This window comes from Aricia agestis, chromosome 22 (assembly GCF_905147365.1).
Source record: "Aricia agestis chromosome 22, ilAriAges1.1, whole genome shotgun sequence".
NCBI lineage: Eukaryota > Metazoa > Arthropoda > Insecta > Lepidoptera > Lycaenidae > Aricia > Aricia agestis.
In genome coordinates, this window is record NC_056427.1 from 8889826 (window position 1) to 8916047 (window position 26222).

General features: G+C 38.2%; 2 protein-coding genes across 2 annotated transcripts in view; one reads left to right on the top strand and one right to left on the bottom strand.

Moving 5' to 3' along the window:
• Nucleotides 1-26222, top strand: part of LOC121738116 (tyrosine-protein kinase-like otk) — a 67316-nt gene that overhangs the window by 15338 nt on the left and 25756 nt on the right. Inside the window, exon 2 of the mRNA XM_042129970.1 lies at nucleotides 1620-1646. Within this exon, the coding sequence (XP_041985904.1) occupies nucleotides 1620-1646 (27 nt within the window). The remainder of the gene's footprint in view (nucleotides 1-1619; nucleotides 1647-26222) is intronic.
• LOC121738126 (protein yellow-like) lies at nucleotides 8-25458 on the bottom strand. The gene is made up of 5 exons (XM_042129998.1): nucleotides 25359-25458; nucleotides 22744-23010; nucleotides 21246-22063; nucleotides 15706-15708; nucleotides 8-19 (listed from the first exon to the last, which is right to left on the bottom strand). Exons 2-5 carry the CDS (start codon nucleotides 23003-23005, stop codon nucleotides 17-19), a joined length of 1086 nt encoding a protein of 361 aa, XP_041985932.1. The 5' UTR covers nucleotides 23006-23010; nucleotides 25359-25458; the 3' UTR covers nucleotides 8-16.

Sequence of the window (26222 nt, forward strand, 5' to 3'; positions counted from 1 at the left end):
TAAATATTGTGTTCTGCTACTGTCTTTCATTAAAAATTGGCCGTATAAAGTTATTAATGCGAAGTCTGCCGTAAAAAGTGCTACGAAATACTTTCTATTATATTATCATTTATCATACAAACTATGAGGGTTGAGGACCATCAAAATGCTAAAAACATTTTATAACTAAAACAAAAGGCCTTACAATAAATTCTGAAATTCGCTATAAATTTTTACATTTACGAAAATGCCATGCCATTCCATTTTAGACTAATTTGTGAGCGAAATTCATTTTCATCTTCTATTGTTTCACTCGGCTTATTAAAATCGCTGAAGCCTGTGACATAGACCACAATGATTCCATTGAAAAAGTAGTCACAACTCAAAATGTAATCTATCCCCTTCCAATAAAGCTCATTTTCGTTTGCTACTACAGTTGTGGTATTTTTATACCTAATGACAATTGAAAATGTAATCTACGTGTTTACAATAAGGCTCAATTTAGCTCGGCAGTGGTAGTGGTGGTTTTATAAGGGCATTTCTCATTTTCTAGATGGATATCATTGTTAGTAACCTAGATTACCTAAGTCCTAGATATAATACTGAAACCACTTGGCATCACTTTATTGCTAGGCTTATGATTGCCTATTACTTTTTTATGATTTTGTATTTTTAATCGACTTTAAAAAAGAGGGAGGTTCTATGTCCGGACATTTGGCTTTTCACTTGAGACGAAATCAGTCTACTTCTACTTGTCTCTTTGAGTAGAGCAGATGTTCCCAAACTCTTTTGTCTAGGGTGGGTTGCACCAGCGGCGTGGTTAAAGTTAAAGTTATAGTTATAGTTAAGGCACAGAATATATATTAGTAGTACCAACAGAAGTCCAACTCGTGAAACCCGTTTAAAAAAATTACAACTCTTGTTGCGATGCTATAAAGTTCAAATTCCGACCGCGCAGTGCTAGGTGCCTACAATTATATTTGCCTACATGTAACATGTGCGCTCTCTTTCTATCGCGTAAGAGGTACCCTTTCTGACGAAATCATGGTTAAGGCTAAATGTTCCTGGGTCATGGATGTGTATTAAATATATGTATTATGTACGTATGATATAATAAAAATCTTAAATATAATATATGTATAGTATAAAAGTATTAAATATATTTCCGTTGTCTGGTACCCGTAACACAAGTCCTTCAGGTACTTAGCACGGGGCCAGACTGACGTGGTGTGAAGCGTCCATAGATATTATTATTATTATATTATTCGGGATAAAAAGTATCCTATGTCTGTTCTTGGGACTCAAAATATCTCCATACTAAATTTCAGCAAAATCTAATTAACGGTTTGGGTGTGAAAAGGTAACAGACAGACGGACAGACAGCGATGTCTTAGTAATACGTTTTTAGTTTTTACCCTTTGGTAACGTACCCTACGTTTTTACGGAGCCCTGAAAATGTTGAATTGTAAAAAATGTGGCTTTTTAAATGTTTCCATTCTTAAGTGATATATCTCCTATGGGAACCTACGGCAAAAATGGTTTCTTCATACAGAAAATACAAATGTTGTTCCATCATGTTTTATTTAGAATTTTTGCCATTAGTAATTTTGGACTAAAATAATAATTTTCTTTTCTTTCAGATACCCAACTATGCTTAGGACATAATGGTAAGTACTAAGCATTCTAAAAAAGACTAGGCTCCACAGACATAGAACAAGATAGATACCGCATGTGTATGTACTTCGCGTTCCCAAACGAAAAGCAATGCTCGTCTTTCGAAAGTCTGTTCTTTAGTCTGCTATCAGAATTGGACGTCAATCGGAGTTTTAAAAATGCCTAAATGCCTAAAAGTGCCGTGTTGAGCTGTAGAAATTCAAATAGAAACGTTGGCCTAGATAATGGACACGATTCTTATCATCGGTACATCACAGTAGGTAGGAAAAAAGTGACGCTCGTTTTCATACAAATGGAGCGACATGCGGTATCTATCTTGATCTATGTCTGTGGTAGGCTCCTTGACTCACCTTTTTCCCTAGATATAATTATTATATTGCAAAATGGTTCTCAAACTTTTTTCGTGGCGGAACCCTTTTAGAAATGACATTTTATTTTTAGGTGAGGTCCGTCAAAAGACGGACCTCCCCTAAAAATAAAATGTTTTGTCATGCTGCAGGTTTAGCATGGTCACCACAGAAACGTTTTCTTTCTACTGAAAAATTGACAAAGTAACAGATAAACAAAAGAAATCCGTAATTTTGTCATTAAAATCGCATTAAATTTTTCAAGAAAAGATGTCGATGATAAGGTGATATTCTCTACAACACAGATATTCTGAAACTGTGCTCCGCAAAGGCCTCCGCCAGAAATACATTTATTAAATTGTTTTTATTTAGAAATGTCATCAGACACCAGCGTGGAGACACTTCATTCAAAGACAGATTTTTGGGGGTCCACTAAAAATTCCACCTGTTAAAAGGTTTCCGCGGTCCACCACCAAAACATATTCAGCACCGCTGATATACAACTAACCTACAATCTTATTTGAACCCTTTTTTTAGGGTGATAGGGTGATCCATATTCCATCAGGTGATCCGTTATTATTTTATCTATACAGTGTGTAACAAAAATAAGTGATAATACTTTATTCAAATTCAAATCTGTGTGATAATACTTTAGGGTGTGTCACGGGCGTATATATAGCTCTGATAAGGGGGGGGGTCCCTAACGTAAGAAAGCGGCCAAGTGCGAGTTGGAATCGCCCATAAAGGGTTCCGCAGCAGCAACGTGTTAATGAAATCAAACATATTTTTTTATACATGTCCCACACCGATTTTATTCGGCGAGGTACATATAATATATTATTGTCGAAATTGGACAAGTAAGATGGATAGTAATAGGGGGGGGGGTCCGGACCCCCAGGACACCCCCCTTATCCTTCCTTCCTTGTAGAGAGTTCACTGTGAAAGTAGCAGAACTGAAAGACCACTTTTTTTTCACTTTTGTATGGGGAAACTCGTGACGCTCGGGCCCTTGGCCATAAGTGAAAAAAATTTTTGGTCTTTCAGCGCTGCTACTTTCACAGTGAACTCTCTACAAGAAACACGAACACACCCTAAAGTATTATCACTTATTTTTGTTACACACTGTATACATACATATAAAAATAATAACGGATCACCTGATGGAAAGTAACCACCGTCGCTCATGCATTATGGACCGTTTTTAGGGTTCCGTAGCCTATTGGCAAAAACGGAACCCTTATAGATTCGTCATGTCTGTCTGTCTGTACATTACTACAAAAACTACCAACGAAAATTGGTTCGAACGAGATCTAGCCAGTAGTTTTTTTATACGTCATAAATGGTAAACCTTAATTTAATTTAATTTAATTAAATCAACTGAAATATGAAAATAAATCAAAAACCTCTTAATTTTATAAAAATAAACATTATTGCTGCTGCGGAACCCTTCATGGGCGAGTCCAACTCGCACTTGGCCGGTTTTTTTTCTGAGACCTTCGTATACCGCACCTGCTACCTACCCGTTTGAATCAAAGCTTTGCGAGAGTAAAATAAAATCTGTAGCGCGTACTCCGCGACCTCATTAAAATAATAATTATAACATTTCAGAATCAAAGTGTGATTTCAGTCAGCGTTTTATTTTGGGAATTAAAAATTTCTAGTCTCATGACTTTCAGATTCGTTATCCATACTTATTTTTTTTTATCAAATAAACGAGCAAACGGGTCACCAGATGGAAAGCAACTTCTGTCGCCCATGGACACTCGCAGCATCAGAAGAGCTGCAGGTGCGTTGCCGGCCTTTTAAGAGGGAATAGGGTAATAGGGGAGGGTAGGGTAGGGAAGGGAATAGCGGAGGGTAGGGATGGAATAGGAGAGGGTAGGGAAGGGAAAAGGGTAGGAGATTGGGCCTATTTTACTTTCTACCCTCAATAACCTTTTTTCTCCCATTGTTTAGAGATTTGGTATATTATGTCTCTACTCTCTATGTGCTAGTTGCTACAGACTACAGCAGCTGCTGTGCTCTAACTGCAGTGGTGGGTGCGATATGCCCCTGCTTCTTTGACAAGTTTTTTGACAGGGGTCAATGACCGCTACAGCTAGGTGTTAGGTTAGCAGAATTTAAGTGAGATGTTTTGGAAAATCAAGTTCTTAAAATAATGATTATAAAATATATAAATATTGTACATACCATGTATTAAATTGATGAGAACGCACATAGTCTTATTGATATGCTAGTCCTCCAATTCTGATTCGACAGATATCTACAAAGACATATTTCAATAGTTTAACAGATAAGCTAGAAAAATAATATTTTCATAAGTGAATGGTAGGTATGTGTGGCCATATTGAAAAATGTAGGTACGTTTCCATTTTCAAACGAACAAATAGAAAGGCTGTCAACACTCTATCTCTTTCACAGAATATGACGAATCAAACATGGTCGTATAGTCAGAAGTACGCTTGAATACGCACGTCAATAGTTATTTTATCTGTGATACGAGCTTTAGTCTTTATGTCTAGGACATAAGGATCACTATGAGAAGCGCATGGTTACAATAAACCTGAACCGACATAGGTCCTCGACTAGATTCAAAAGCGTTTTGAAATCGTTTCGAAATGTCAACATTGAAGTGTCGAAGTCTCACGAGGGTAGTATTCAAAATAACGTTTTCCCGCGCTTTTGTGACACGCGCGCGCTGTCATTTGAATGCGTTCGGGATTCGAACGCGCTTCATTCGTTTTTGAAATTTTAAAATGCGAATACAGAGACGTCTCGTTGCTAGAGTAATGCAATGGTTGTTTGGTTTGAAAATGGAAAATTTTGATTACAATATAAGATGGCTGGAGTCTGGGGATGACTCCTTCGGATTAAGCAAATAGAAAGAATTGAACAGTGTTGTTTCAAAATCTTCCATTATATTAAAAACAAGCAATATAATCTTACGGTGTTACTCGTAGTGACGTCTTACCAAACTTTTTTTAACATTTACTTTGTGTTTGTCGTTTAAACTTTTTAAATTAATTTTTCAACTCTTTTGACATATTTTAGTTTCAAAAAGATAAAATTCAAAATTATTCCCTAATTATACGACTATCAAAAGAGGTTGCTGATTTTAAGGACGATTTAAAAAAAAATGCCAGAACTTACACAGTAGTCTTTTTCGCACTTTGCGATATCAATATCACAGTTTTAAAATGTGTTCACGACTAGCAAAACCACTTGGGCTACTGAAACTGTTCTTCTTAACGCCAAACATTCGTTCTTACTGCCAGACTATACTTTTTATCTCTTAAAAATAAAAATATACTTTGTATATTATTGTATCTAGTGAATTCTAGTGTTTATGTGCATGATGGATCATGGAAGAGACTGGTCTCCACGACACAGGGAATCCTAGTGTGGATACTGGATGATGGATAGTGATTGTGTAAGATTAGCATGTAGAAAATTTAAAGTGAAAATAAAGATTTGTTTATTTGTATAGTCTGTCAAGGAAGTGAAGAAATTAAAAAGTGGCAACATCGTAGTGTAATCCCTTTTTTCTTAGATTTATTTGAAAGGGATGACACTACGATGTTGCCACTTTTTAATTTCTTCACTTTCTTGACAGACTATTGCCTGTTTTCACCAACCGCCTCTTAACGCTAAGTGGTCCCCTAGCGGTCATTAAGGGTACATATCCTTCAAGATTTCACGAATTTTTGTGTGTCACGTTCGTCCTTAGGGCGTAAGAACTTTTGCAAAACATTACTTTTTTTAAATGTGTTTGTTTTAAGAGATATTAGACCCGCAAAGACCGCTAGGGAACACTTAGCGTTAGGAGACAGTTGGTGAAAACAGGCATAAATCTCGTAAAAATGTACGGTTCCTGCGCGATTAACGAATTTTGGTGCAACGGCGTCATCTAGTTACATATTTATAAAATGACGAAAGACTGTCGCTGGCACTCGCTGGCTCTCGGGCGGCGCGGCGGTTGGCGGCGGGCCACATCAGCCACATGCCCCAACTGCGTCCGTAGTTTTTGTTCCGCCATCGACGGAACCCACCTATTGTCTGTCGTCTATTGTCGCGTTTTTATTTCAAAATACCCCGCATTTGTGACGCGCTGATTAGCCAAATGGTGGCGTCGTCATCCGTGCACAAGTTTGAGCCGTCAGTGCTATTGTCTAAACTCTAATGATTAAGCCGCGACATTTTAGAATATTAGCTGACTCGGCAAATGTTGTTTCGCCATATAAATTATTTCTAGTATAAAAAGTAGATAAAAACCTATTCTCAAGCCTAACGAATGTACTAACAAAAAAAAAATATCCACAGCTGAATATAATATAACCTCCTCGTTTTTTGGAATTCGGTTAAAAATTTCATTAAAATGGGTTGAGTCTTGGAGCAGTTCGCGCACAAACACTGTGACTGTATGAGAAATTATTGTTATGTTACCGTTAGAATGCGAAATACGTTAACGTGCAGATTACCTAGGTATATTATACTATAGTGAAAATGCAATAAGGTGTCCCCGGCGGTCATTGACCTTTTAAGTCTAGGACACACCCTATTATAGATTCATTTGAAAACCTTTCTAAAAAGTCCTTTCCCGGGACTTTAGCGGTTTGGGCGTGAAGAGGTAACAGACAGACAGACACACTTTCGCATTTATAATATTAGTTTGTATGAGCACCAGCTCTCGAGTCAGACTCTCGGTAGGTTTTTCACTCCTTAGTTCTTATACAATGTGCAGGATTATAATTTTTTAATTTTTTTATACTCAATAACAAAAGAAGTATAAAATTACTCGAGTATTTTCTACCGGGTATTCTGCAAATGGCCATCCAGACTGAAAGTTTAAGTAGCATTCAACTTAATACGAATTCTCGCAAAATAGTGAGTAGTCGCTTATTTTCGTGCAAAATTGTTGAAGAATTTCGAGTGAAACTGAGTTTTTTGCCACAAAAATAGTTCTTACGTCGTCGCAGTAAGGGCTATGTTGTAGAAGAAGACTTATTTTTGTGGAGTGCCCTCGACTTTTTTCATTCAGATGTAGAAAGTGTAATTTTAATATTGTGAACGTTTTCTTAATTAGAGAGTCGTGAATGGAGGCTGGAGTGGCGGGCTTTAGTTTTGAAGGTAGGGATGGGACATGTCGATAGTTGCATAAACTAAGACTTCACTCCCGAAAATGCTAAGCAGAATAGTACAGTCTTGCGAGTTGCGACACCTATGCAGCAGGTTTGTCAGCCGATATTGCACAATGTCTGCTATGTCATTTGAATAATAGACCAGTCACTATAGAGAGTTGATGTCGGAAAATCGAGATACCCAGTATATTACCACGTAAAAACTTGCAGTTTGGCATCCTAAAACAGTTCTCAAAACTCACATATCGCACGTTTTAAAATCAGGGGTCAAAAGTCACCAAAAACCTCTTTTATTATTTTTTTGCAAATATTTTTTGTATAAAAAGAAAAGTTGTAGAGGATTAAATTCTCCACAACTTTTCTATTTAACATTTTTTTACACCTTGAACTGTTTTCAAAATAGAGGGCGTAAAGCGTGCGGTCGAAGAATTATCTGAGGTCAACTGGTAGTCTCGATCAAAAACGGGTTTTTGGAACCTCATGACTACCCGTGATTTAAAAACTTGCGACCATCCAATTATATGTGAATTTCAGAACTGTTTTAGGATGCCAAACTACAAGTTTTTACGTGGTAATATACTGGGTACCTCGATTTTCCGAGATTTGCTCCTAATTTGGTCTAAAGTGATTGGACTATAAAGAGTACATTTAAAGCATTAAGCCTGAACTAGGCTAAGCCTTTAGGCAACTTCTTGCAAGAATGTTCTAAAATTTTTTAACAGAGAGCTCGTAGGTTAGTTATAAGGCCGGATTCTTCAGACCTAAATTAAAGAACCTTATCAGTCATCAGCGCCCGATCCAGCTATTTCGCCGCTCCGGGCAAAATAGCAATTGTCCGGTTTGCTCCTCAAAAACGCAATTTTACCGGTCGGAAGCGGAACCCTTCGTGCGCGAGTCCAACTCGCGCTTAGCCGGTTTTATTTGTCTTTGGAGAGTGTTTTCGTATTTATGTGCTATCAGCGATGAATACCAGGCTATCTGAAACTGAAGGAGGTGGATTGTGGATGCCACTATCGGCAAGAATTGAGATGTTTCATGTTTCTTTGTGCATGGCCTAGGTGGGAAGGCCTACAATGATAAGAATAACATAAAATAATAATTAATGATTTGTTTGTTTATTTGTAACTCTGTGTGCTAAATCCATATCCATACTAATATTATAATTTTAAATGCGATAGTGTGTATGTCTGTCTGTCTGTTACCTCTTCACGCCAAAACCGCTGAACCGATTTTGCTGAAATTTAGTATGGAGATACTTTCAAGTCCCGGGAAAGCATATACGATACTTTTTATCCCGGAAAAATGTACGGTTACCGCGCGATAAACGAGTTGCGTCATCTAGTAGTTAACTACTTGACCGATTTTGCGAAAAGACTAGCAAGACAATAAGAAATGATATTAGGCTACTTTTAGCAAAATGTTCTGTTTGCGTCGAAAAGTCTAGTTTGTCATAAAAAGTCGAAAAGTCTAGTTCATCATAAAAACAAAACCCCCATGGAATGTTCCAATACAAAGGATTAGAATTTAGACGGTCGAACCATTCAGCTCTCCAAAGCGAAAAATCGCTAGCTATTTCATAAAAAAAGTTAGATAAACTGCCATTCATTCGAAAAGCTCTCCGCCGAAATTTCTAATCCTCTAAAACGAATAAAAAAAATAAGTTGTCAATTATTCCGCGCGCTTTTGAAACAATGGCCGCCATGTTCGGGTTTCGAATTGTTGGAATAGAATGGCGCGCATTAAAAAGTGAACGGTCGCACACAATACCTGATGGACGTATCGGCATGGAAAGATAAAACATAGTAAGCAGCTATTTTTTTCGAAAAAAAAAATTGCCGAAAACAGTCTGGAAGAGAAAGATATTGTAATATGTCGCAGTCATCTTATTGATAGAATAACTACTTAAATTCATTGAAAGAAACCATATAATTTAGTAGCTAAATGCCATCTCGTCGAGTCAAAGTAAATTAAATGGTTTCATTCAATGATTTCGCTAGTCATTTCGTCAAATAACAGATTCAACTATATGACTGCGACATATTTACATAATATTATATCACTGACTCCTCGCTTTTTTCTTTTTCGAAGTTTTGGAATCCAAAATGCATAATAAAGTTCAAGTTTGAATCTTGCAGCGCCGCATCGCATCTCGATGTGAATGACCTTAACCTAAAAATAGTGAGCATATTGAAAACATCAAAGAGATGACCGGAACATCTGAAGAACCATTCCATTTTGTACGGATCAAACGGAAGAAAATCAAATCACAAAGATCGTTCAAAGTGGATTTCGTTCTTTATCAGCTGTAGCAGTGTCATAAACTGCCATAAAGTTAATATACCTAGCGGAGTAGAGCAACAATCTTGAGCTGTCAAACGAAACTGAAGTTGGTTTCATCTGTGTGTAAAAATATGTGTACGTATACACTTACACAAGCATGATGATTTCCACCATGATTTCTATGCGATTAAATTGTCAACGTGCGGCACGTGCCGACTGCAGGTCAAAAAAAGAGTGCTGCTGTCATGTATCACACGTCTCGTTTTACCACGCAGTGTTACTGATAGTGACATCTCTCTTGCTCAGGCCTTTGTTTCTCTATTCCGCTAGGTATATTAACTTTATGGGCAATGCTCGGTCAATGGCCTCAGCCGATCTGCCTCAAACTATAATCCCGTCACAGATTTTTTTGTTAAAATTAGGGGCCCAACGAGCAAAAGGGTCACCTGATGGAAAGCAACTATACCGTCGCCCATGGTCGGACACTCGCAACATCAGAATAGTTGCACCTGTGCGTTGCCGCTTGCCAGCCTTTTAAGGAGTGAGCACACTGAGACGGGCCGTGCCGGGGCTCATCGCAAAAATCCGCCTCCATACAATTTGTATGGAAGCGGATGCGCATATCGCACACTGTGTCAGGGCGCAGCGGATTTCCGCTTCCATACAAATTGTAGGCGGATAATTGGAGGGGGATTTTGGCGATGAGCCCCGGCACGGCTCGTCTCAGTGTGCTCACTCCTTTAAGAGGGAATACCCTCTTTTCTTGAAGGTTTGCAGGTCGTAGGGTGAACACTGAACGTCGTATTTACCTCGCTCTTTCGCACGAGAATAATGTTGTCTCGTTTCCACGCGGTGTGTATGCCGTATCCTAATAATATTTTAGCGATTTGTTTTGGCCTTTATTGCTCGATATCATTTACTCCCACTTGGCCGATTTTTTTTTTTTTCACAAAAGGGGCCGAGGAAATCTCACCTATTTGCTACAAAGTACAAACCATCATAAATGCCTGCAAATGGGCTAGATAAATGGTAAAATAAAATAAAATAAATAAAAAAAACCCTGGTACAAATATTTACCGGTAGCTAATATCCGGATAACTAGAGAGGAGGTATAATTATCGTCAGTCCTGACGGAGTCTGCGCGCCGTATCCGGGTCGCGCGTGACTGGAATACCAGGATCACATAAGTTGTGGAGGATAATTTACTAGGGTCTCAGTCTCATGAGGCGATGATGGATAGCGTTGATATAAGATGAACAGCAGTCAGCACCCGTAGCATGGCTACAGTAGAAATACGAAAGTATAGACAAACAGGCAGCGGAGATAAACTGATGGTGCCGTTCCGATCTTTACCGCGGCTAGCCGCCATCGACAATAAGTCAAATATAATGCCACTTTATGACATAGACTATAGTCCTAGAAATTCAAATAAAATCCTACTTTATGATGTAGAGTCTATGTCATAAAGTGGCACTTTAATTGAATTTTGTCGATCGCGGCTAGCCGCGGTATAGATCGGAACGACACCTTCAGTTTATCTCCGCTGTTTGTCTACACTTTCGTATTTCGACTGTAGTCATGCTACGGGTGCAGGTGTTTCAGCTTATGTGTGTCATCAGTCATGTGTGTAACGAAAGATCCGATGAATCGATTTTGATTAAATAGTATCTAGAGGTACTCTTAAGCGCGGGACAACATATTTTTTTTATCTAGAAAAATACACGGTGATCTTCGACGACGAAGATCCCGGTAAATGTAGATCGTATTTGTGGCCCATAATATTGACTTGTTTTACCCCCAGTTCCTCTCATCTTCGAGTAAAATTTGATATTTTATATTTTCTCTCGCGATGGCAGCTGACATCCCTAACAAAGGCACGTTTGGCGCGCAAATTGAATTTCGAACAGCGGCCATTTTGGTTTTATTTTTGGCTGAGCTCGCAAATGATGAGTGAAGATAAATATATCATTTATACTACACAGGGTAGCAGAGCTTTGAAACAAATGTTTTCTCATTTGTACGTCAGATGACATGATAAATGACAAAACATTTTAATTATATTGGGAGTAAAAAGTTAAAGGAGATTGGCAACTCGCCATACATTTAAGGCCTGGTTACTTTAATATAATGTGCGAGAAAATAATAATTAGGATTTTTTTAGTTTAAAACAAAACCACATTGTCAAATTACAGTTTTGACGGCATGATAACAAGATAAATTTTAACTAGGTATTTTGCACAAGAATTGTCTGATATTCGAAGCTTTATAATGTTCATTTTAAAATGTTATCGACCGAACTTTGCTCAGAAGTGAAACCATATTTGCGACGAAACGCAAAAAAAAAATAGAAAAATTTTGGCGATAAAAGCTACGAAATAGCAGATAATATACCAAATCTAGTAACTAGCAACCCTTAAAAAAGTTTTGTTTTTATGAAATATTTTTTTATTTTATGAAATAAGGCGGCAAACGAGCAAACGTGTCGCCTGATAGAAAGCAACTACCGTCGCCCATGGACACTCGCAACATCAGAAGAGCTGTAGGTGCGTTGCCGGTCTTTTAAGAGGGAATACGCTCTTTTCTTGAAGGTTTGCAGGTCCTGTAGGTCCGGAAATACTGCCGGTGACAGTTTGTTCCAGAGTTTTACAGTGCGCGGCAGAAAGTTACACGAGAAACGCACGGTGGAAGACTGCCACTCATCAAGGTGATGAGGATGGTATATTTTTCGCGTGGGACGATGGCGAAAAGTTGCAAGTGGTATGATTCCGAACAATTCCTCGGAGCACTCCCCGTGATACAACCGATAGAGGATGCAGAGTGAAGCTACTGCAGTTTCTGCAACCAAAGACCGGCTAAGAGAAAGAGTTTACATTTTAAACTCTTTCTCTTAGCCGGCAATGCACCCGCAACTCTTCTGATGTTGCGAATGTATGTCCGACGGTAGTTGCTTTCCATCAGGTTACCCGTTTGCTCCTTTCCATACTAATATTATAAATGTCAAATTGTGTCTGTCCGTCTGTTTACTACCACTTCACGTCCAAACCGCTTGCTGGGTATAGGGTTTTCCCGGGACCCACCCGCGAAAGGAAATAGGTTACAATTTATCCCAGAAAAATGTACAGTTCCCACGCGATAAACGAATTTTGGCACAACGGAGTTGCGGCCGTCATCTAGTATTAAATATTTAAAAAAGTACAGGGTCTAATTTTCAGCGCTGTTTTTTTTCTGACCGGAGTCCTAATGTCTTCGTAATAAAGTGAAATGCGCCTTATCTGACAGACGAGTGTGCAGTGTGCACTCGCCCTATCGCAATGCGCCTCACGTACACAATAACGCTCGTCTGCGGTACGCGACTTGGTTCATATTAGTCGAGCAGACGCATCGCCTGATGGGATGTACTCTATGTCTCTTTCTGGAGTTCGTAGGGTGTACCATCGAAGAAAATAATTCATAGCCGACCTATGACATTTAGCCGGATTATCAATTCGTCTAAGGCGCAATTTATCGGCTGGGTTTAACATACTATATCGCCGTCTGCCATCAGCCTTTTAATCGACTTCTCTGAGAGTATTATTTAATATTTTTCAAAGATTAACTGCTGCACTCAAAGACGAACATTAATTAGTCAATTTTATACGTGGGAGAGCCATGATTGGATTGACGAATGGGCCGGCTCGACCGGAGAAATGCCACGTTCTCACAGAAAACCGTCGTGAAACAGCGCTTGCGGTGTGTTTCGCCGACTTTACCGGAGGCTCAATCCCTTACCCTTCCCTTGCCTTCCCTACCCTCCCCTATTTCCTTCCCTTCCCTACCCTCCCCTATTACCCTATTCCCTCTTAAAAGGCCGGCAACACACCTGCAGCTCATCTGATATTGTGAGTGTCCATGCCATGGGCGACGGAAGTTGCTTTCCATCTTTCCATCAGGTGACCCGTTTGCTCGTTTGCCCCCTTATTTCATAAAAAAAATATATATATTTGTGCTCCAAAAATGCAGCGCTGCGTCGCGCCTTGGTGAAAGCTGACCTTTATCAGTACTTGTGTTGTGTACAGATAATATTATTTGTCACAACTTAACGCATAATTGGCTCGCGTCAAGTGTCATCACATATTGTGTCTGTTTGTCAAGACTCACGAGAGGACTGTGGGGGTAACTAACCCCCTTCAAGCGGGACTCATTAAAAACACTCGTAAAAAGTCGCACCGGTGACGTTTTAATTTAGTTTTACAGGAGGGGTGAGGGGGGGGGGGGGTTTATGGGTTAAATTTATACAAACTGGGGTTAACTAATTATTATGTTACAAATTAAATGGGGTGAGAGTGGTAAATATTTTAATGGCAAAGTTTTGTCTTGGAATTAAATCTTAAAGAATGTTTATTTCTTGACACTTTACAAAAACAGGTGGTGTTGGTTTATAATTTTGACGCGTTTGTACTTTGTTTGTATATACATAATTATTATATGTATATGTCTCCAGGTATTAAAAGGTCCAAAATGCATGAATCGATTTTGATAGTTTTTAATACAATGTAATATTGTCACTTTTATAAATATTATGTCATAATTTTGTACATAAAGAGAATAAATAAATACCTGAAAGGTGAACATTTAAAAAGTAAATACCACTATTTTCAATCTGTCATCATTAGTCTGTCTGTTCGTTCGTCTGTCATCCCTTACAACTTACAGGGCTGCAGTGTTTTAGCTTTTATATAATACATTATACATATTATGTTTATCATATTATATGCCAATTGCCATCCATTCCTTCCCTATTATCAGTCAAAAATCCGGGGGAGGCTCCCGAACGAAGCGCGCATCACGTCGCCGAAAGAGACTTTACGTGATAAAGTGTAGTGTGATTGTGTGTGTGAATGTGTAAATAATATATATTAGGATATAATTGTTCGGCGTGCATCCGTTGTCTGATTGCCATAACACAAGTTTTTACTTAGCATGGGATTAGACGACGTGATGTACGCTACCTAGCTTTTATACTATTGTATATTATTGTATACTTAATAAAGAATTTTGAATTGTTTTTGAATTTAAAAAAAAAAAGCTTTCAAGTTTCATAAAATTATATGGTTTCGTACCGTGCAAAGAGATAAAGTAACAATAATGTAACATTTTTAGTACTTGGAAATTAAATGTTATTACTTATGTAATTCTATGTAAATCTTTGTCGAATTGTGTTTTCTGACGAAGTACTGTCAATGTGGTTGACTTTTAAAAAAATAAATCTTATTTGTTTAATCGTTAACACTTAACATGTTTGGGTAGAATTTAGCATGGTAGGGCACTAAATGTATTGCGGCTTACCAATCTCCTTTATTTTGAGTTAAAATATGTATGAACTACAATTACTACAACAGCATCGGCCTATGTACAGACTATCAGGTGCCATTCCGCTCGTTGGCTCCTAAAGCGAAATCTTCAACAATTAACCGCCCCCGTCGGCTACTACATTAATGGCGGGGTTGCCATGGCAACGGGCTCGTAAAATTTTACGACCTTCTACCCCTACTGTATAAACTCTAAATACGTTATCGACTTGCTGGGGGAATTTAAACCATATTTGTAAGGGATAAAGTTGGTTTTAGGTTAAAACGTGGTAATTCAAGGATTTGTGAATTACGTGTCAACAGAATTGAAACTTTGTTGCGTTGGCATAAAGTCGTGTTTCCAATACGGCATGCCTGTAACAGGTGATGCGACGTCAAGTCAGAATTACTTAATTTGAGCTTTACCTAAAGGAAATAAAGTTCAATATCCCCTGTCAAGGGCTCTCATGATTTTACTACTAATGCAATGATGGTACCATGAAATCTACAGATTTCATAGAAGTGGTTTATTTTGTGTAAAGTTTTTTTACATTATTTGGACTTTATGGTTTGGAAATAACTGACCTCTGGAGTTAATGGCTGTAGAAGTTGTTGAACACTTGGTTGCGCAGAAATTCGCGATGAAATCTACATTTTTCTTATTTTTTCTCCCGGTATTTGAAGTATCTCTACGCCAAATTTCATGTCAATCGGTTTATCCGCTTATCTGTTTGTTGTCTCTTCACGCATAATCGGCTGAACTAATTTCAATGATATTTGGTATGATGATACTCTTGAATTTGTAAATTAACTTTATATCGCAGAAAGATGTACGGTTTTCGTATACAAATTTCAGTGTGACGACGCAGAGATAAACATCTATAAGCTATTAATAAGAACTTGTAGTTTGTACACACGATCGAAGTACACACTACTCTTTTTATCCATCTCTGATCTTACTACCTCTAATCATCTAATCTAACCACTGAGCTACAGCGGTTAATAGGCTGCTATAAATAGTTTTCTTTGAAACCGACCACAGGAGATGTTTGAATACCAGTGTGGGGAACAGGTGTTGTGTGTCTTAGGCTGACAGGATCACCCGGGATCAGAACTGCCGGGAAAAAGTCAGGGCATTGTAAATGGAACTCCCTACGACTTTAGCCCTTCAGTTTATATTCATACTATTATTGTGTGTAATACAACACTGTGTCTATCTGTCTGTCTGTTGCCTCTTCACGCCCAAACTGCTGAACCAATTTTGCTAGGTATATATACTCTAGAGTTCCGGGCAAGGACAAGAGTTGCGACTGTGCTCTAGTACTCTATAATAGAGTCAAATCGGTTAGGTCTTCTTTGTCAAAGTAGGTACTGTATAATATGTACCGTACATTCAAATTTTTCTTTTAATAAAATTCGGAAATCAAAGAATTCTTGTAAGTTGTACAAATACTAATTATACTTGTCTGTTGTAAATTGCGACATCTTTCTATCGTGGTGTTAATGTCAATTGTCAAATATCAATTGTAAAAGTGGTTGTATTTACTTTTACGAAAATAAAAAGAAGAAGATGAATAAAATATTTTAATTATATTATTTTATACAGTGTGTAACAAAAACTAGTGATAATACTTTAGAGTGTGTACATGTTCCTTGTAGAAAGTTCACTGTGAAAGTAGCAGCTCTGAAAGACGAACATTTTTTTTCACTTTTGTATGGGCAAGGGCCCGAGCGTCACGAGTTTCCCCATAGAAAAGTGAAAAAAAATTTTGGTCTTTCAGCGCTGCTACTTTCACAGCGAACTCTCTACAAGGAACACGTACACACCCTAAAGTATTATCACTTGTTTTTGTTACACCCTGTATAGTTTTGTTCGTATGGTGGACCTAGGTAGTACGGCGTTTTACCATCTCCCTTCATGAAACTGGGAGCGGAAATTTTGTTTAAACATTTGGGCGCCATCTCTGTTTGTAGCGATGACTGGTGAGTGACGGACTATCCGCAGAGTTGTTGAGTGATGAACACCATGGGTGTAGGGTGCACATGCTGTGTGGTTTTGGCGGGATATGTCCTGATTATTAGTTTTAAAGCTGGTTTCAGACTACGCTATAATATAATAGCATATAGTATATAGCTCATAGCACAAGAATATCGCGCACCATACATAGCGTATAGCAAGCGAATAATATGTGTATAGTATGTGTCGCAGCCGACTGGTTTAAATAGCCGCTCAATCAAACAGCTAGCCCTTTGACTGAACAACGCCATTCAATCACACGGCTTTACGTCGTTTAGTCGACTTGTTGACTACAACGTTCAACACTACAGCTAGACGACGCTTAGCCAACTGGTTTAATGGCAAATTAACTAGGGTGACCATTAGTTTAATATATAATTTGGGAGAATAGGAAAACTTTTTGTATTTTATTGAAAGATTATTCTCGGATTAAGTTTAAGGGGTGACCAAAAGTTTAATGCAATAAGTAAAAATAAAAAAATCTGAGGCGTATTTTGTGACGGTCGCCGGCTGCTGCCGCAGCACAGTCACAGTTCTAACCTAACCTACTTTTGGACTTTCTGGATTGTGTTTGTTTTTGTTTTGGCGGGGGGCTGCGCCCCCCGAGCCCCCCTTTTGTTTGGTGACGGTCGCCGGCTGCTGCCGCAGCACGCTCGCTGCGCTCGCTCGGCTCCCTCTGTGTTGTGGTCTAAGTTCTAACCTAACCTAACCAACTTTTAGACTTTCTGGATTATGTTTGTTTTTGTTTTGGCGGGGGGCTGTGCCCCCCGAACCCCCCTTTCGGGGGGGCTGGAAAAACTGTATTCTAACTAATTTTGAACATATTTAGCACATACAATAATTATACCTGATTTATTATTTATGGAATTGCAATAAATACCTTAGTGATGTATTTCATAATCCCGTAATTTCTCCTCGAATATTTGTTGAAATTTTGATTCACTCGTATTTGCCTCCATAATTTTTGTCTCTTTAGTAACACTTGTAACTTTTATTAATTACTTTCTTTCCGAAAAACAACCACAAACACCAACAAACACCTGCTAGTTGACGCCATATTGTAAATAAAACGCACCTAGCGCCGCAGCGGTGCGCGCTGAACTACTTCAATTAGACGCCGGCTTTTGAATCGGCTGTAGTGTTGAACGTTTTGAGCGACTAAAATATTCAATCTAAAAGCTAGCCGTGTGATTGAATGGCGTTGTTCAGTCAAAGAACGGCTATTTAAACTAGTCGGCTGCGACATATTATGTTCAATGTATGGTCAAGATCGTTTGTTTGGGGGATGGCCATAAGGGTCAGTTCACAGCTAACCGAATCGAGAGACTTGGCGATACAAATGCAAAAGTCGCTGGTAGTTTACTTGGCGCTCCCCCGACACACCTTGACAACATGGACTAAAATATTATTTTAAACTTAGGAATTATTTATTGCAAGTCAGTAAATATTATTTCATTACTTTTTAAAGCTGTTTGGCGGTTTTTTCTTTAATTTCTTAATTTAATTTTATTTGTTGTATACATTATAAACCCTATTTTGATAAAATAATTACAAAAATAATAATACTAAAATGTATTTCTATAAACATTAGTTTACACTTTACAGCAACCAACAGTTCTGACCCCCACGCTAGGCGAAGCCTGTCCTGTGGCCTGTGGCCTGTGAGGGAGTTATATATGTCGCAGTCATCTGGTTCAATCTGCGATTCGATTGAATGACTAACGTATTCATCGAATGACACTATTCAATTGAATGACTCGGCCGACCGTCGATTGAACGATCTTCACTCAACGTCCAACTAGTTAGCGATTTGTAACATAGCTCTTTGAAGATAGCGGACATGAAATCAGTCAGGTAAATAAACGTATTTCACTTTTTTCCCACTACGGCGCTACTAGTCACTAAAACAAATATGGCGTCAAATAGATCGCACAGCTGATAGCACTGTGTTGATATTTTGTCGATTAAATTTGCTTTAAAGTGATTTTGACTTGTAATAAAATAATATGACAGCGTGGATTTACCTATTACTACCCCGTCAACGGCTACTTAAAATTATAGCACCCCATTTAACGACTTCACTATAATGACTTTTAGTCAAAACGTTAAACGTCACAGTCAACGTCTTGACGAGTTGTCCTATAGCTTTGTCCACACTGTGCCTTTTTCTGTTCGTCAAGGGCATGCGTTATAGCGCAGTCAACAGCGAACGTGAGGCATGCCCGCGACGTATGCCCTCTGACCGTATCCAAAACTTCAAAAATGACAATATTGGCGTTGCGTTCCTTGACGCATTCAATTATTGAATGCTCCAATATGAAAGTGCAAAGTGTGGACATAGCTTTTAGTCATTCAATTGAATGGTGTCATTCAATAGATGCGCTAGTCATTCAATCGAATCGCAGATAAAACCAGATGACTGTGACATATATAATATTATGTCGCAGTCATCTGGTTTTATCTGTGATTTATTATATTTAAGTATTTGAATGACTAAAGGACAACTCGTCAAGTCGTTGACTGTGATGTTTAACGCCTTGACTCTAATGGGATGGTGTCATTCAATGAATGCGTTAGTCATTCAATAGAATCGCAGATTGAACCAGATGACTACATCATTAAAAAGTAGATATATTATTATAAGACATGAACTTATATATTTATTAATTATTATTACATATTAACAGGGCAATTTAATCTAGAGCTAAGTACATGCAAGAACAACTACAATCTCAATTTTATTATTTAGATCATTGTCAGTAACAAATTTTCTGTTTCACTGTACGGTAAAAGTAGATTTTCAAATAATTTTATGTTTGGTTTCTTTCAGAGAATTCTACTGAAAATATCGATTAACTAGTTTATTATACAGATATGAAGAAAGAAAATTGGAGAAATGACGTGCAAATGTAGTTTTAGTGGTACCGTAGCTTAGTGGTTGAGATTTTAAAGATTCTTTCATTGAGCCAGTTTGCCAAAACGGTGACTTGATAATGATCCTCTCGGTATCCTCGAGGTATCGACGTTTTTAATTTAAATGAAAAAAAACATATAAGTAGGTACTTAATTAGTATTTGACATAATCAATACGCGGCGGACGTAATGAGCTCTGTGTACTACCACAGTATAGCAATATGACATATCCCTACAGTAGTGAAACGAATGTACTTGCGCAGAGCAACGGAGGGGTACCCGCAGGGAAGCGGGCGGCGCGGGCCCGCGTACACAAACTCGCGGAGTTTGTATACCTGCGCCCACAGGGGTGACGTTGGCGCGTTGTCTACGAATGTTGTGTTGTAAAACGATAACTTATCTTAAAAACAATGGGATATTATAATAAATGTTCAGTGTACGGATGTAAATCTGATTCAAAAAACAAAAAGGATTTAAATTTTCATAAATATCGGCTCACAGTTTACACTAATATTGTGTTGGCCTTGGCGGCATTTATTTGCATCTATGTTTTATTGTTTACGTTGTAAAAAGTGTAACAAGGAGAGAAACAATATAGAATAAATTAAAAATCTGTCAAATACCCTGTTACATACTAATTAGTACCTACCTAGCTAGGTACACACACCAAGTGTAACATTTTGCACTGCATAATTCGGGTATAAAATGTAAAACATATTGAAAAAAAATAGATAAATGATTCACAACGAAGATTTTTATAAGAAACGGGGGTTTGTTTGCTTAGCCAAACAATGAAAAAGAAGTCCGAAGTGAACAAATTGTGATTTCGAAACAACATTTTTACACACAACACAACTGTTTATCGACACTGCTTGCTATAAAAAAGGTTTATATTATAAAGGAAATCTGATTGGAATGTTTTTTACATGCATCTTTGAAATTTGCCGGTTATTCTATATGGTCAGTGTATTTTGGTCGGTCAAGGGCCAATCTTGGTATTTTTGCGTACAAGGACCGAGTAGTCTTGGTACATGGTACGTGGAACCAAAACCAGGTATGTGTACCAAGAAATTGGTACGTCTGACATCCCTGGTTTTGAAGTGCTTCTCTTACACCTGACATGTGATTAATTATTGGATATTTTATATATTCGAAATTTCGAATGCGTCTTAATTATTAATCCTTCGATCGTGATTCATGGATCCTTGGAAATCTATTGTTATTCTATTGTGTCTCGCTCACCGGTGAGCTTATGGGGCTTGATGGGTTAATTAAATTTTTAAATAGAGAACTAAAATCATCTAAAAATAAAGTTTCACGTAAATATCTGGCAGTACGACATAATATGTAAATATAACACGCTGATTAAACAGATTAAATGATAACATTTGCATTACAAGCACAATATTTTATTTTTATTTTATTTCCCGTTTCGTGGCAACCCTGGCATATCTGCTCGGTACCTGTCATCGGTGGCGGCATCGTGCGATTTCAAAGGCGTTTCGTTACTGTAGGGACTAATATTGCTATACTGTGGTACTACTTAATAGTCTGTGGTACTGCTACCCACTCCAGGGCAAACATCAATCGGGGAACTGAATTTTAAAAGAACCGTCTTCGGTCCTCTTTTGGCTTCTATCCAGAGGTTACCTTGTCCATCCACTGCCATATCTTCCTCGAACTCAGTATTATTGACCGCATTCATCGTAAATTTGCTTATGCCTTTCACAGGGCACTCATTTTTTTTGTTCCAGCAGAGTAGTAAGTGTAAATTCTTATACGACGATAGATACCTATTGTACAAAACATTCGTCGCAGGATCGAAAGCGGACGCACGCAAATAGATGACCTCTGATTCCTTATAGGATAAATGCACCGTAGACGATGCATTGCGCTTGTCCCTCAAATGTTTCGTAGAAACAAAGAAATATTCTTCAAGATTTGAATAAGTTTGGTAATATAAAGTGCTGAAAGCGTCGTCAACATTCGGCGCCAATATCATGTCGCCGATTTTTTCGTATCCATCGATATGCCACGAGTCGTCCTCCGCCCAGGAGTAAGTCCAGAAGCCGCCCGACGAGTAATCATTTACGTACGCAAATGTATTATCGCATTCGCCATCTTCTACGACGACCCAATTAAAAAACTGTACAAAATGCAAAGCGGCTGGAAAAGTGTAAGTTCTGATTATTTTATCCGAGTTCAAGTCCATGACTATGATACGAAGACGACCATCGTTTTCTGAGACTTTCTCCAGCAGCCATAGTCGGTCGCAGCAGTCCACGCGAGCTCTGAACACCTGACCTATCAGTCGTTCCCCCCTCTCGTCGGGCAAGTGGGACTCCCACCCTGGGTACGGCATAAACTTCGGTGACATTGTCGAGGTATCTGCAAATATAAAATATAAACCGTGTATCGATCTTAAAAACCTAATCTATAGAAAAATTAAAAAAGTCATCAAAAAAATATTATATAATTGTCCGGACAGCGGACTACAAGTAAAAAAGATCAGCGGGGCTAAAATGGTCACATTTAGCAATTCCTCTCAAACAATTCAGCAAATGAATTGTCAAAACTGTCAAACTGACAAATGTCAAATCAGTACAAAAATACAGAAATGAATTGCAAGCAGAGTTGCATTTTGCGATTTTAGAAAAATCAATCATATTATGATTCATATCATGATTCTTCAAAGCGACCATTTTAGCCCCGCAGACCGAGCCTCAGGGGAAATAGAAGAAGGTTACTAATGACCTACATATTCTAGTGTATCTGTTGAGATTCAAAACTATTATTAAACGACCTCTGTGGCTCAGTTGGTGGGCTGTTGGAATCTCAAGCCGGGGGTCGCGGGTTCGAATCCCGCCGACGGAACAAAAAGTTTTCAAAGTTCCTGGGTCATGGATGTGTATAAAGTGTATCATATAATAAAAATCTTAAATATATGTAAAGTATAAAAGCATTAAATATATTTCCGTTGTCTGGTACCCGTAACACAAGTCCTTCGGGTACTTAGCACGGGGCCAGACTGACGTGGTGTGAAGCGTTCATAGAAAAAACAGACGTACCGTTAACGTTTATGTACGCTACGGTGACGAAATTTTTCAATCCTCGGGGTAGAGTTATAAACAGTCTGTGTTTGTGCAGCGCCAGGCCGTTGATTTTAAAATCTTCGGGTATAAAGGTGCCGTTCGCGATGCTCTCATTCCTGAACTCCTGCGACGGGAACGCGTACTCCATGTTATCTGTCCACCACTCGTACACCACCTCCAGCCCTACCGAGCTGGTGCTGGCGTACAGCAGCTGCAGGATGAACACTAACTTCAACATCTCGTTCTTGTAACACTGCAAGTGGTGGTGGTTAAAAATCTAGAAAACGATTAATAGATAATAATTAGAGATCGCCCAATGGTCGAAATTCGACCTTAGTATCAACGACATTAGGGCTACTACCTACTACCTATATTTGTAAAAAAATATTGACTTTATCATATTTTTTTCAACTCTTGTATCTGGGACTCAGCTGATCTCAGACTGACAGACAGCATTGTCTTAGGCCGGTATAAATAGTCAGTACTCAAGATGCATCTTGGTCTCAAGACACGGTTCAGGCTCTGTGATTGGTTGGCTGTCAAAATTTGGAGCAATCACAGAGCCGAACCGCGTCTTGAGACAGGGTCGCATCTTAAGTACTGAGTACTGACTATTTATACCGGCCTCAGTATCTAAGATTCAATAAAAAAAACTATATTATAATCCATTTTCAATTTGTCACCTTGTTGTCAACAGACTTCAACCAGAAATAAAAGAGTGGGAGAGCCATGCTTCGGCACGAATGGGCCGGCTCGACCGGAGAAATACCACGTTCTCACAGAAAACCGGCGTGAAACAGCGCTTGCGCAGTGTTTCGCCGAGTGAGTGAGTTTACCGGAGGCCCAATCCCCTACCCTATTCCCTTCCCTACCCTCCCCTATTCCCTTCCCTTCCCATCCCTACCCTCCCCTATTACCCTATTCCCTCTTAAAAGGCCGGCAACGCACCTGCAGCTCTTCTGAAGCTGCGAGTGTCCATGGGCGACGGAAGTTGCTTTCCATCAGGTGACCCGTTTGCTCGTTTGCCCCCTTATTTCATAAAAAAAAAAAAAAGAGTATAATTCGTATGCGTATAGGTTTGTCACTCAAAAATCTGTCATTTTTCCTTACTGTGTGTGTTGTCACAATAGACATAACTACCAGTACTTCGACTGCTAAGAGACGGACGTGTATTAATACCTGTCATTTCTTTCGGGTTTCGCCAGGATAAGTTAAGGGCTGGCGCGCTGGCTGATATAATTTATTTTTAAAATGAAGATTTTGAAATTGAATTCTGACAGTTTTCTTTGCATGTGCCAAAATATAAAAAACAACTAAATTTGTAGGTAACGACCCTAGTGAGGACCCTGGCGACGACTTTTGTCATAATACGTCGAACTTAAAAATTTTCCACCTCAGTTCTAAGTCGGTATACTCTATAATTCTGTCTACTCTGGTGTTGTTGTGTGTGTAATGTTTTATTTGTTAAAAAAATGTATGATAAAAGCATAATTTCAAAATAATATTAGCTCGATGCACTCCTTCACCATATCTATACTAATATTATAATTGGGAAGAGTTTGTTTGTTTGTTTGAACGCGCTAATCTTAGAAACTACTGGTCCGATTTGAAAAATTCTTTCAGTGTTAGATAGCCCATTTATCGAGGAAGGCTATAAGTTATATTTTATTGCGCTAAGACTAATAGGAGCGAAGAAATAGAGAAAAGTGTGGAAAAAACGGGAGAAATTATTTGAAATGGCTTATTTGAATGCGCTAATCTCAGGAACTACTGGTCCAATTTTTAAAATTCTTTCAGTGTTAGATAGCCGCCGCGCTGAGCGATGTCATGGCAAAGTCATGTCAATGAAGCGATTCTATTGGTTTTCAAAAACACATTCCTCGCAACACAGCTCCGCTCAGCTCTCGTGGAAAGGCAGCCTAAGGCCGGCCATAGACGGACCGCATCTTGCGGTAAAGAGTAAAGACTAAAGATCGACTGCAAGATGCGGAAACTTTAATTTAAATTTTAACAAAATATTATTGCATTTTCATTAGCTCATAGTATGCAAAGTTTCAAATTATTAGACTACTTGAAATATGTAGGTAAAAATCGTACTCGAAGATTCCGTTACACGCATACAACCCAAGCAGAGTACCCAAGGTTATTACATATTATATAAATGCTTGTCAAAATATTTTACCAAAAAAAATATAAATTAATAGTAAATATTTTTCAGGAAACCTTTTATTTTCTTCTTTTTAGAGCGTTTAAATAAAATATTTGAAATTAATTATCTCTACGATTCGACGTAGTTCAGAGTCACACTTCAGAGTTTTGACGTGTCAGTGGTGTCATGTCACTCTAAACCAAACCCCAAACCCATTATGGGCGGTTACTTAGTATGAATTAATTTCGACAAAGATAACCGCGAACCTCCTACAAATCTAGTGATCTCTCGATAATTTAAATTCGGTCAAAATGTATTGTTTGAAACAAATTCAGCAGAGGTAAGGTTAGCCTCTATCGCGAAATTTTTTTTATTTTCTGCGACCGAAAATACGGGTGATTTGATCACTTACCTCAATGATATATTATATAAAAAACTACTTACTTATTTACTGGTGTAACACAGGAGAGAAACCAACAGGATTACGTGTCAGTTGTAGTGTCCACAGCCCCGGTAGGTAAGCAGACTTTTCGCTGATTAGATCTAAAATCTATTCGCGACTGTTATTTATTCAGAACACAGAAGTGATAAAAATTAAAAATATGACCCAGCGCGACCCGTTCGTCGGCGTAAACTTTGCAAAAGTTATCTACAGTATATTTTGATATGATAATATATACAGGTTGTAACAAAAGAGCAGATAACAGTACGGGTTAAGTTTACGAGTATAATATCATATATTATGTAAGATCTAGTGATGCATAAAGTTCAAAAACAAAAATTATTTAATCAGATTTTCTTTCGGTTTTTAGAGTAAGAGGGAACATTTTGTATTTACTTGAATTTTTTTATTATGATTATTGTATCTTATCATCAGCTCACCACTTTTGTGAACATGGTACCAAATTCGAGTGAAAACTAATAAAACAAATCAAACATTTTGAAAATTGGTTCAGAAATGGCGGAGTAATCGTTGAACATACAAAAAAATATCCACAGGCCACAGCCGAACGTAATAACTCCTTTTTGGAAGTCGGTTAAAAATCGAAATCACTATAATGTGTTTCCATATTAGTTTTGAGGAGTTCCCTACATACAACATGCATCCAATTATCCAATCCACATCCAAACACCTTGGTAATCCAATTTGGTGCTAACGTAGCAGTTAGCACCAAATTGGAATCATGTACTTAAAACAACAAAATAATTTTCAAAATCGATTCCGAAAATTATTTTGTTATTTAATTCCCTAGGGATTTCGTTAAATCCCTGATATCCTCAATTCCCTGCGACACAATATAATACA